The sequence below is a fragment of the Fringilla coelebs genome (genome assembly GCF_963513975.1).
Source record: "Fringilla coelebs genome assembly, chromosome: 1".
Classification (NCBI taxonomy): Eukaryota; Metazoa; Chordata; class Aves; order Passeriformes; family Fringillidae; genus Fringilla; species Fringilla coelebs.
In genome coordinates, this window is record NC_140028.1 from 67468907 (window position 1) to 67481811 (window position 12905).

Consider the following 12905-nt stretch of genomic DNA (forward strand, 5'->3'; position numbering starts at 1 on the left):
TAGCATTAATTTATTGCCACACATTAAACTTGGGCAAGGAAATCTTCAGCTCCTGAAAATTGAGGATGGCACAACTGTTGCAATGTGGCTGGTGTTGGTGTGGCTGGATGATTTGAAGTAGATGGTTTTTTTTGCATTACCAATATTTTATGTATTATATTTTTCAAAATATTTTAAATATTCTGATTATGTCTTTAAGCATGTGTGTGGAAAAAAAAAGCATGTGATTGTCCCACAGCTAACAGCAAGCTGTGTGACAAATAGAATCATCAGGGAGGCCCAAACTTTTAAATGTAATTAGGGGCAGGGAGGTTGGGCAAAAATATAGCTAATGTTAAAAAAAGACAGCAGTAGCAAGGTTTCCTAAATACTATTTATGATTTGTGTGATTTGGGGATACCCGATCCCTGAAAATGTTCAAGGTCAGGTTAGATGCATCTTTGAGCAGCCTGGTGTAAAGGAAGGGGTCCCTGCTCGTGGCAGAGGGGTTGGAATGAGATGATCCTGAAGTCCCTTACAACCCAAACTATTCTGTGGTTGTATGATTCTTTCCTAATTATTTTTTTAATGGACAAAAGGTTTGAAAAAACAAGTGGACTGACTGTCTTCGTCATGATTCCTTTGGAATCTGTAATAATTGTCTCCTCAGAGGAAATCTGATCTACTTTACATTTTGCAGTTTGGTTTTTGTTTTTTAGGTGAGCCTTTGAACAAATGTCCAAAACCCCTAGAAGCTTATATGTCACTGTTGTAGGTATACATATAAATTTTACTGGTCTGTGGAGGAAATAATGATTTAAACCTGTACCTAATTTTTGGTATGCTTTATACTTTGCTGCAATTTTCCTTGTTTTCTTTCATTTTTTCCCTTCCAAAAGAAATTCCCTGTAAGTAACTGGCACTGCACTGGAGAGAAATACTCAAGCTGGTTTAGAGTAATATCGATGAGGTACCAAAAATCTTGGAAACAGAATAATTCAGCCTTACTAGAGGACACCCCAAGGGCAACTCTGAACTGTTCTGCTCTTCAGTCCATCTGCTAACCTGCTGCTAACTGTAGTCTCTGTGTATGGTTTGGTGCAGACCTGACTTCAGAGAGGGTTTTTTGAAAACCTTTCTGAATAAAAATGGTTTAATGGAATACAATGTAAGAGAAAAATCAGCTGGCACTTTTTTGTGTGTGGTGACGTTTAAAACTACTTAAAGAAACAGCTTGCTTATATGCTATTAAGTCTCACTTTACATTTAATTATTTATGGATGTGACTTTAATTCTTATTGCCATTCAGTGATGTGACAAAACCCTAACAGTGCTGGTTTTGGGAGGTCAGTGTAGCAACCTGAGTATGTTTTGAGTGTTGCTGCATGTTGTTTGTGAAGTTGTTATGAGAGTGGCATGATAACTCTTTCATCCATCAGCTGCTTTTTCATCACTGAAAAATGAAGAATCCAGTACTTAGCTGTAGTCGGGAGCCTTTCTGTTCTTGCATTAGCTTTTGAGAGAGTATTGCTTTCTTGTAGAGCAAGTATTTGTTTTCATGAAGATAGAGCAGCTTTCTGTGGCTTGGTTTTTTGATTTTTTTGGGTTTTTTTTTAATTTATCTTGTATTTCTTGTTTCTGGGATTCTTATGTGACTTGTAAGCCCAGACAGAAGTTTTCTGGGATTCTATACAAACAAGATTTCCTTTGCTTTCATTCACTTACCACTATAGCTTTCCAATATATTTTTAAAAATAAAGTCTTTCATTAAAAAAAAAAAAAAATCCTAAAAACCTGGCTAACATTTTTTTTCTTTCTGAAATATTGTGTTTTTCATTGGCATTTACAGACAGCTAAAGTTTGATCCAATTATCTGTCTCAATTGAGTAGAAAGACACCATCTGCTGGCAAGTCCATTTAACACACAGTATGCCAGCTTAGAAATGTCTCAAATTCTTTCCAAGGTCAAGAAATTTCAAGGTAACTCTGAGTCCTCCAAGCAGAGAGATTTCTGAAAAATGTGTGCAGCTGGAGGTCTGTAGTGTGGTGGCCAGCTGACCATATGTGTAGTCTGTTAGAGGAATTTAAATTGCTGGGGCCAGTTTTCGTTCTTTTCTTTGGTTTGGGTTTTTTGGTAGTGTACTGCATTTGACCTGTGTGATATGGAGTGTGGTGTGGGAAACAGAAAAAAAGAAATGATATTGGAAAAGTAGAAATTATCCTATTATTATTATTACTATTACTATTACTATTATTGTTATTATTGGAATATTAATTGCAAAGTGCTGAACTCGGTTGAAGCAAAAATATCTACTGTTCCTACACACCATCCTCAACCCATCTGCAGATGGGAGTTGCACAAATTAATTTTCAGAAGGAATTAAAGCAACTATAAAGGAGTGGGAAGGCACAGGAAGAAGGAGCCCTTTAATAAATGAGGAGCAAAGGAATAAAAAGGCAAGCAAACTACCACAAAAAAATGATAGCAGTCATAATGGTGAACGTACTTCCTGCAAATGCTGCGGTTATATTGAACAAATGCTGAATTATTTAAGGTTTAGTGCTCTGTATGAAGGCTGCTTTCTGCCTGCTTCTTTGTGCAGTTAGATAGATGATGAAGAGTCCAGCAGGTGGTACCTGGCTTAGAGAAATAAATTAAATTGGAATTCTGCTTGCTCCACAGAAGGAGACTGCTGTGTTATGCTGCATAGATACACACTCCAGTTACCACTGGGGATAGAATGGCGTTAGTTACTAAAAAGGTTTCAGCCTTGCTCCTCTATTAACTTAGTAAGAAACTACACTCAGATTGTTCCACAAACCACAGGTGATGCACAGCCCAGATGCAGTGATTCTGTCTGTTGTGGAAAAAGAAGTCACGGGTCTTGACAGGCATGTTCATAATGCTATATTAAGCAAAACCCCCTTTGTGTAGAGACGACTTTTTAAAGAGAAACTCTTTCATGGAAGTAGTAAATTATAGTCATGGATTTTCTTATGGTGATATGGTATTTATTGGCAGACATTGAATACAACTTTGGGGTTTTTTTCAGGAGTTACTAAAGTGGATTATGGGGACATATCGTCACGACTTGGGCTAAGACGCAAGCTCCAGTGCAAGCCTTTCTCCTGGTACCTGGAGAATGTTTATCCTGATTCCCAAATTCCACGCCATTACTTTTCTCTGGGAGAGGTAAGATTTCATCTTTCATATTCATCTTCCCTATGTGAAGTACATTGTGCAGTAAGTTGTATTTTGAACTGAGTAGTGCATGCAAGTTGTCTCCAGCATAGTTCAAGTATCTTGCACCTGTGTTTCTGTCCCATATAGAACAACAAATCTGGCTTCTCAGTGGGACAGACAACTGAACTTTGGTATACAGTACTGTAATTTGAATGTTTTCCTTTTTTTCTAATACAGTACAAAATGCCATATAAATGTCTTTAGAAATATTCCTTCAGAAATGTAGTTGTGCATAACTTTCTGTATAGCATTTTCTCCATAGAGTATGAGTGAAGTTTTGCTTAAAAACCATACTAGGTCAAGCAAGGTTTTTGCCTAAAAGCCGTTCTAAACTTAACCCCCAGAACCCTCACCAGTGTCCAGCAAATTCTAGTGACCCCTAAGCCTTGCTGAACATTTCTGTTTTTTCTTTAACCTTTTTAACAGATTATTCTGTCCTAAATAAGTAGGCACCCTCTCCTCTACAAGTCATGTTGAACTAAATATCAAGTTTTCTGTAGAGTGATTTTGTACCGTTGATTTTAAAAGAAACACTTTTAGCAGAATGTGCTTCTTCATGACTATCAAGAGACTTGATATTCATGCCTGCTTACTATATAGTGATACAGGGACTGGTACTTTTGAAAGTTTTGGGCTGCAGACTCAATTGTGTCCATTCTGTTGTAGCTGAATCTTTGAGCAAAAAGTGCTCTCAAAGTGGAAGGATCCCCCAAAGAAAGCAAAGAAACAATCATGATTCTGTAGCCTGGTAGCTTGAGCATTTGCTTGAGAATTTGAGTCTTGGAGAGTGATGCCTCATTGCTAATATGGGTCATTTATTTCACATAACCTCTGGTGCATGGAGAGAACTGGTGCCCACTGTGGTTTGATAAGAACCTAATTTTCTTCTAAAAATATCAACTTTTGGTGATGTGCTCTTTTTTCCCTCCCAGATAAGAAATGTGGAGACAAATCAATGTCTGGATAACATGGCAAGAAAAGAAAATGAGAAAGTTGGAATCTTTAACTGCCATGGAATGGGTGGCAATCAGGTGACAATTTTTAAAAAGGAATTTTCTTAATGTATTGAATTATTTGAGACACTACTGCTTATTGTGACAATTCTGGGATATGTTCAGTAGTTATCTTCAAAATATTCTTAGGAAACCCTCATGAAAGAAAGTATGGTAAGACGAAATGCATGAGAAGATTTGGTGTTGGTTTCTGCTTGTATGTTTTTCAGGCCTGATTACAATACATTTTAGATCAACTTTAAAGTCAAAAACAAAATCATGGGAGGAAAATACTGCTGTGAGCTAGACTTCACCACCTGTAGGTTCTTTGGAAATGCATTCTGGTTAGAACTCCTGATTGGCATTATTACTTAAAAAAAAACAAAAACAAACATGCCTGTGCCTGAAATATATTTTATATATCTTTTCCTGGGTATCAGTTGTGGGATTTAATGTTTCATCTGGTTTTTTGTTCTACTTTCTTAATGATTCTTGATGAATTGTTTTCACATAAACAGAGATTACCTCTGTTTGGGAATTCTCCGTTTCTTCACAGCAAGCAATCTTCAATTCAAAAAAAGTCTGTTTTGACTGAATAGCTTGTGATTGTGTTAATACTTGTTCCCCCCCAAAAAATTTTAAAAATATTTCCATGTCTCGCTATTATGAAGGGAACAGAAAGCAAACAAAAAAAAAAATTGTGGAAATAAATGAAGTAATGCACAAATGTTCCCCTTTCCCCTCACTCCAGGAATCTTTTGGTTGAAGCAGGTTTTTTTCAGTTCCTCTCATTCTTTTTCTGTCTAGGTTTTCTCATATACTGCCAACAAAGAAATCAGAACAGATGATTTGTGTTTAGATGTATCCAAACTTAACGGCCCAGTAACGATGCTCAAGTGCCACCATCTAAAAGGAAATCAGCTTTGGGAATATGATCCAGTGGTAAGTCTTCTAATAACTTTTGACTGTAAAATGAGGCAACTTTGGCTTTTACATGAGCCTGCAGAGCAACATATTCCAGTGTGGACCACTATTGGACAGACAAAACAGGAACCAAAGTCAGGATTGTGCTCCCTCTGTTACTAATCACTATGTAGTCACACAGTGGACATCTGTGTTGATTTAATTACCTGGTGAGTTTGAGGGAGCTTTTGGAAGAACAGGTTGCATGTGCTTTGGGACCCTGTGGAGAAATATTATCTGACAGTGTAGTGTTGTGTTACAATCAGTTCAAAAGTGGAGAAGTAGTCCAGGTATCTATTGGAGCAATAAAAGAGAAGAGTAATGATGTGGTGACAAATTTAGCACTCGGCATTTTGTCTGGCACAAAATGAAAAGGAAATACATTTCCAAGTAAAAAATGAGCATGGCAAACTGATAAAGTTGATTTTACATTTCTAACCATGTTATGTCTAAGGTATAGATGCTTAAAGCACCTTTACTTAAATCATGTTCTTTCTTCTGCATAAAGTTGAAATTTACTTTGAAGTTCATATGTTGAACTGCCAGATCTAGAAATCATTGTCCAGTGATCAATTCATCATTAATTTGATTTGCCAGTTCTAGAAATGATTTTGTGATTGAGTAATGCAGTCAAGAACTCTGACTTGATGGATAGTTAGAAAAAAAGTAGCTTGTTAATTTAATAATCAGTTATTCCAAAAGAGAGTATTGAAACAATTTGTGGATGAAGAATCTTGCCAGTATTTGCAGTGACTATTTAAAAAAAGAACTTTCAGATATTTAGCTACTAAAAAGTCATTTCACTAATTAAAAAGGCAAGGTAGGGGTTATTTCTGGCTAAATACACTTGCTGTAGACTTCAGTAGCTGAGGAGTTAACAAAGCCTGCAGCCTTTCAGACCAAGAGCAAATATGTGTGAATGATGATTTTGTGGTTAGGATGGCAGTTAATGTGGAAGACAATGGATCTCTGCTAGGATTTCTGCAATTGCTGGCAATTGTTGATGGGACACTGAAGAAAGATGAAGGCTTGCAGGATTAAGTTAGTCTTGGGAGCCATACATTCTTGGTTTTGATGTAGTTAATTTACCTGACTTTAGCAGATAATATAAATAATACTAACACCTACAGTGATTTACCAAAGAGCAAGTGCTTTTCATTAGGTTTCTACCTTACCAGTGATAATAAAAATGCATCTTTAGACATGTAAATGCAGTAATCTGTCATGTAGTGATTGTCACAGACTTCCCCTATGTTGATCCTCAGCCATAAATTTGGTTTTATTTGTTTTTTCTCTTTATTTTGTCAGTAGAAAATCCAGGCATAATCTTCAGAACATAACTGAAAGGTGGCTTATAAAGCACAAAAAAAGCTAAAGGGCACTATAAAAGAACTCCCACCCACATAGCTGAGTGATTTTTTTTTTCCTGTGGTTTTTTTTTTTTCTTTCTCCCTCTGTTCACCTCTCTCCTTCATTCTTCAGCACCTCTAAGAGTGCAGGAGATTGATGTGCTCAGGTTTTTGAATTTGTTTTTTTTTTATTACCCTTGTTGCTTGTGCATGCCATGACTTTTCAGTCATTCCAGTGTCCTGGCTGAGCTGCTGAATGAGAGAAGAAAGACAGGTAGTAATGCCTGTGGTAGCATAGGCAGGTTGGTGCACTGAGGAGTATCTGTAGAACAGTGGCAGGAAATGCAGCTTCTGAGGATCTCTTCTCCATGAGGATAGTGCTGAGGTGTAGATGAAGTGGTTTACCAAAGATTGCATAATGGGATTAGTAGGTATTGCAAAAGATACACACTTAGGTGAAGTTGCACGTACTTTTCATTAAAGAACATACTTTTAGAAAAGAGCCCAAAAAATGCTGAAAGAACATAGTGTAAGGTCAGTATTGTGTCCCCAGCTGAGGAAAAACAGAAGTTTGGGAACAGATTCAATGTGTTCATTCTGATCTGATAAAAGCTGCTATTATAACTAATAACTGAAGTTGTATATCTTACCGACCTGTAATTTCCAACTCTTCAAATATCTCTAGCTGGATAGCCCCATTTAAAGAATGGTGGATGTTGCTTGGCAAAGAACATCATTTACAAGTTAAGACTGTTTTGTTTTTCATAAAGCACTGCTTTTAGTGTCTACAATGTCATATAGCATATTTAAGTGTTTTTAGGATAGGGATCTGCAGTCAGTAACTGCAGGGTCTTGTCTGGTTCCTACTTGCCTATGGAAAAGTTTTGATGCCAGTCAGAAATTTTTTGTTTACCTTATGCCTGGTGATTTTTATAAAGCTAATTTATTTTTCTTTTCTCTTCAAGAAATTAACCCTGTTGCATGTGAACAGTAACCAGTGCCTGGACAAAGCCACAGAAGAGGACAGCCAGGTACCCAGCATCAGAGACTGCACCGGCAGCCGCTCCCAGCAGTGGCTGCTCCGCAACGTCACCCTTCCAGAAATATTCTGAGAGGTTCTAAAGAAGAGCAAGGATTGACTGGGCTACCTCGGCTGATACTTTGGCTACGCTGTCAAGTAGCAACAGAAGAAACTTCTGCTCAGCAGAACCCACAGTTCCTCAGCTGTTAGAACTCCTGCAGCTTCTCAGTATCTGTGAACCAGCCTTCCTGTATAAGGATGTGAAACTTCCACACATAGCAGTGAAACTGTGCCCACTGATGTTTACAAGACCGAAAGAGTTTCTTCCAGCAAATAATTTAGAGAACCTTTGGACAGTGGAAGCATAATCAATGAAATAATCTCTCTGAAGAGCTACATATCGTTTTAGTTTGCTTGCACATCAGTAACCTCTGCTGAAAGTGCTGTTGTAATGAAGAAAGTTTCAAGAATTCTTTTTTTCCTGGTTAGCAGTGGTAACCAGACTACTAAATATAGATCCACAAATAAATGAAAGAGAGAGCTGCAAACCAGATTCAGTATCATGACATAAGAATTCTGTGGTTTAAAAGCAAAAAGTAAACAGGGTTTAATGAAACTAAATCAGAACTATGAAAAGTACAATTTGTTATAGTGAAGTATCAAATTTATATGTAGATTTTATACCTCAGTGGGGGAAAATAACCAAGTCAAAAGGCAACTGTTTCTCTTTTTCAATTGTGTGATAGTCCATAAATACTTTTTTTTGTCCTGGTGAGTCTAAAATTATTTTGGGCGCAAACAAAATGAGCATAAGAATAAATTGAGCTCTGAATGTCAGATCCACTTTCCTTTTAATTTTAATTTCTTGGCTGTTGGAATTGTATCTTTTTATTACTGTCTGAAAACTGGAGGTTAACATGCTGTCTAACTTTTTTTTTTTTCCAGACCTGCCATTTCAATTTATACTTGGGTCAGTCAGCTTATGGACTTTCATGGCCAAACAAAAGATTTAAGTACACGTTGAGATTAAGTTAACTTCAGTATGCTTTAGCGCCCAAGACTTCTACTACTGTACTACAGTTTTGTTTTCATAGCAATAAATCTTTTGTTCCTTGTTTGATTTCAGTCATCAGAAAGCCAGAAGAAAAGAGACATGATTTGGGTAGAAGATTGGCAAAACTGAAGGTTTTCTGGAATCCTTTTTTCACTTCATATTCAGATGTGCTTCATTGTCAAGTGCATATTTAGATTAGACTCTGAATTGTAATGTTGATCTGCTGCTTTTTTCTAATAAAACCTAAAGAAAAATAGTGAAATTGGCATGGTTTTTAAAGTTAACATAGCCAAAAGCAATATGACTATGTCATTACATTGGTTTGCATTTTTTAACTGAATTGCTTTGTTTTGTTAGGAAAAATATGTGTGGGCTGTCTTGAAAATGAGCCACTGACTGCTCGGAGTATACATTGAATTTTCTTTTGGAAAGAAAAATGAGATTTGCTTAATGGAGAGGATATTTTTATGATAAATGTTATTGTTTGGCCAACTGTCCTGTAAAGCAAATTAAACCTAGACTCATGCAAAAATTGTGTGAAATTATATTTGGCTGTTAAGGCCATTTTAGATTTACTATCCCAAGTTGCTGTTGTCAGTGTTATCTCCATTATTTCTGCAGCAGTACACAAGAGTTTTCATGCAGAAAACAGGGGAAAGGTTAAAAAATTGTACTATTACATTGCTACTTTAAAAATACATAGGACGAGACAATGTGGGTTTAATATTAGATAAAACATCCAAATATCTGTCTTTTATTGATCCCATTGTTTGGATAGCCCTGCAAATCTTATGAGATTGAAGTGGGTTAATGAAAGTAATTTATGAGAAATATATTGAAGTATGCCAAGATGATTTAAAAAAAAAGGGGGGAAAGTCCATCTTAATGGTTACATGGAAGACTTATTCCTTTCTTATGGTCAATAAACAGGACAAGGTGGGTGACAGTGCCAACTTTTTTTTTTTTTTCATCTTAGCAAACTAGCAATTTTTAGGGCATATGTGTGTGGTGGTGACTAAGAATGTGGTATCTTTTACTTCAGAAACAATTTCCCAAACACAAAACATTCTTTTAAAAGCATTTCCAGCAAAGAGGCTCTAAATCAGAGTTGGGTAAGTTTTCATGGAGTGAGAAGTAGGAGCATCAGAAATGCAGCGCAAAAGTCCTGTAAGTTTTAAAACTTTCTCAGTTTGTTTCAGATTTCATATGCACACACAAAACACATTTTCACTTTGTATTTTCAACTCTTATGATCCCTGCTATGATATCCTGTTAACAAAACTGAAGTACCATGGCTTGGGAGGTAACTAAACTTGTAGGCAGGCCTCAGTGTTACTGTGACTCTACCCTTCTTAGTTCAACAAGTCATTTTACATGTCGGTCACATAAAACTGCAGTACCAATAATTGCACAACTTAAAATGCATGTATCGAGTTGTCAGCAAGCTGGAGGAGCAGTCAGCAGTCAGATTTCCAGCCTATATGCATCCAGTTCCTCCCTGCTGGGTCTGGGGAGGGGAAGCAGCATCCCAGGAGTAGCTGCAGCCCCGAGGTGTTTGGCTCCAAAGCCCTCGGCTCAGCCCGTCCCGTGCTGGGTGGCTGGGGCTGCTCAGGGGCAGCGGGCTGTGCTTAGCCTGTCCGAGTCTCCATGGTGTGCACCCAGCAGCTGGGCTGTGTTGGGTGGACAGCACGGGACTTCTGCAAACAACCCTTGCACCTATGTCCATTTCAAATATTCTGTCACTTTTCAAGCGTAGCCATAGAACACACAGAGTTATCCTGGAGCCTCTCTTGCCACAAGAGCTCTCGTGTCACCAGAGCTCCCAGAGCTGCTGAAAGGTGATCTTCCTTAGAACTCTGCTCAGCTGTAGTCACCCAGCTGTGGTCCCCCCCTTACAGGCATAGTGCTTCCATATACTAGCTTTGAGTAGGAATATTAGTTGGCTCTGTGAGTTACAGACATACTTAATTCCTTTCCATCTAGTCTGTCTTCTTGTACTTGAGTCTTCAGATAGAATTTTAAGAACCTCTGTATTTTTATTTAACCTGTTCTGAAAAGAACCCAAAACATTGCCTTTTCCTTATCGAGTAACACACCTGTCTTATGAGATTTATGAATAGTTTCCAGTAGAAATCTCACTTTAGTTCCTCAGCATTTTTGCTGTTCAGATCAGATGTAGTAAGGGAAAAAAAAAACCCACTGCTGTCTTATTTAACCTTGACAGCAAATAGTTGTAGTGAAAAAAAAAATCAGTAGCTATATTTTGAAGAGAATTGGTAAGCTCTCTTATTGTCCTTTGTCTGTCCTGTGCTCAGTGTATTTAGCATAAATTTCCTATGCATGCTCTAAAGGCAGTGGTCTGTTCTCCATCTCTTTTCATTTGCTTGTCTGGAGACATTTATTGAGAAATACCAGTGCCTTTTAACTGAGTTGAAGTAAATTACACATTATGATACAAACTTTAGATAACTGCACTGTGCCAGGTCTCATTAGGTCATCTTGAGTCTCTTCAGATACTGAAAGTCACAAAAGCTCTCTGTGTGTACATATGACTATGACTGTTGTCTCAAACTGTCAGTTTGTTTTATCAGTATTAAGTTGTATTTTAATAGTGTTATTTTTATGGTAGTTCCATTCAAAGGGGCTTGACTTTCATTTTATCACAGCAGTTGTTCTCACCTAGATATGTACTGTAAGCAAAATAGAGAATCTGTGTTACAAGACAGAAACAAAATTAGGATGATCCTTTCTAATTCTTTCTTGTATTTGTTCAAGTAATGTAGTACATTCAGAGAGATGAGCAAAACACTGGCAGATTTATTCTGCTATATTTCCCTTTCAAGGTGAGTAAGGAGATGCAAATGTGCTTCAGAAGATTAACTAAGAAATAGAAACTCTAAGCTTTCCTTCACTACGTTAACTGCTCCTTCATGCTTTCAAATGAAGAAATGTAGGAAAGCAAGTGCTACAGAATAAATTTGGGTAGCTTTAGGAGCCTTGTATCTGATTTGAACTAAATTGTAAACAGTAGAGATTTAGGGTAAGAGAGGAATGTGCACAGTTTAAAACTTGCACAGTGTCAGAGTGCTGTTTGCTCACAGTTCTATTATGCATTTCTTACAGTTATTTTAAAGTAAATAGTTCTCAGGTTTGCATCTTACTCTAACCACTGGTGATTGAGAATTGTTCAGCTGAACATAGTTGTGGCATATGAAGGTGGTGAGCATGGTGTTTGGTATTTTGAACAACAAAATGGTACTTATATAAGTAAGTAGTTATATAGTAAGTTTCTAATGCAGAAAACAAAACTGACACAACTAATAGGTTATCTAAAGAGTAGAAATTATGACATTGAGATGAAAACTAATTCACTACATTGTTCACTTATTTTCTTTATGAATCTTGGAGGATGTTTTTGTAGCATTTTGTTTGCATTTCATGCAGTATGAGCTGACCCTTACCCTGCCAGGCCATTCAGCTTGGTGATGCTGCTCCCTATCAGAATTGAATTCTGAGATGAAAGCAAACTGCTCCTTCTGACAACAAACCAAGTAATTGTTATAGCACTGGTTCAGGGCATAGACAGTAACCTGCCCCTAAAACAATCATGACTGGTTTCCTTGCTCCTGAAGTAAATAATAAGACACAGAACTTCCTTCAGTTTTAAATGCATCTTATGTCATTAGGAGGTCTGATAAATAATAAGACACAGAACTTCCTTCAGTTTTAAATGCATCTTATGTCATTAGGAGGTCTGATAACTGATGTTTTTCATTGTTGTATTCTTTAGAAAAGCCTATTGGTCTCACCTCTTGTTAAGTCCTGTCTCATTTTCATCACCTTTCTCCGAGTCTTTTTTTTTTAATTTATTTTCAAAGGTTGGATTGTGGTTTTTAGCATAGTGATGAGGACATATATATATATTGCCTTAGAGATGTGCATTATTTCTGTGTTATTTGTTTGGCATTCCAATAGTGCATTAAGTAAATGTTTTCAGGAAGTGATCCTCAGAGGCATTTTAGTCTTTGAATATTTATCTTATTATACAGGACTATAGAAGTAATTCTTTAAAAAGTTCCATTTTGCATTAAGTCAAATTTATAGAGTCTTGCTTTCTTTCCATGTGTGCTGTTTAGTCACCTAGGGTTAGTTATTTTGCTGTCTTAAATAACTTGGGACTTCTTCCTCAGTACTTAACAATACTGATTCAGTCACACATTTGATCGTGTGTCCCACTTTTGCTTTTCTCTTGGATTGGAACAGACCTTGGCAGGTCATCTGGTCTAAACCTCTTCAAAAGCAG

The 12905-nt window shown here is 37.0% G+C and overlaps 1 protein-coding gene across 2 annotated transcripts in view; it reads left to right on the forward strand.

Annotated features, from left to right (window-relative positions):
• GALNT1 (polypeptide N-acetylgalactosaminyltransferase 1) overlaps positions 1-9113 on the forward strand; it is an 87018-nt gene extending 77905 nt beyond the window's left edge. For both annotated transcript variants that reach the window (XM_084207714.1, XM_084207715.1), the window contains exons 10-13: positions 3033-3172; positions 4156-4254; positions 5023-5157; positions 7493-9113. In XM_084207714.1, coding sequence (XP_084063840.1) covers positions 3033-3172; positions 4156-4254; positions 5023-5157; positions 7493-7639 — 521 coding nt within the window. In that variant the 3' untranslated portion in view covers positions 7640-9113. The remainder of the gene's footprint in view (positions 1-3032; positions 3173-4155; positions 4255-5022; positions 5158-7492) is intronic.
• Positions 9114-12905: the final 3792 nt, after the last annotated feature.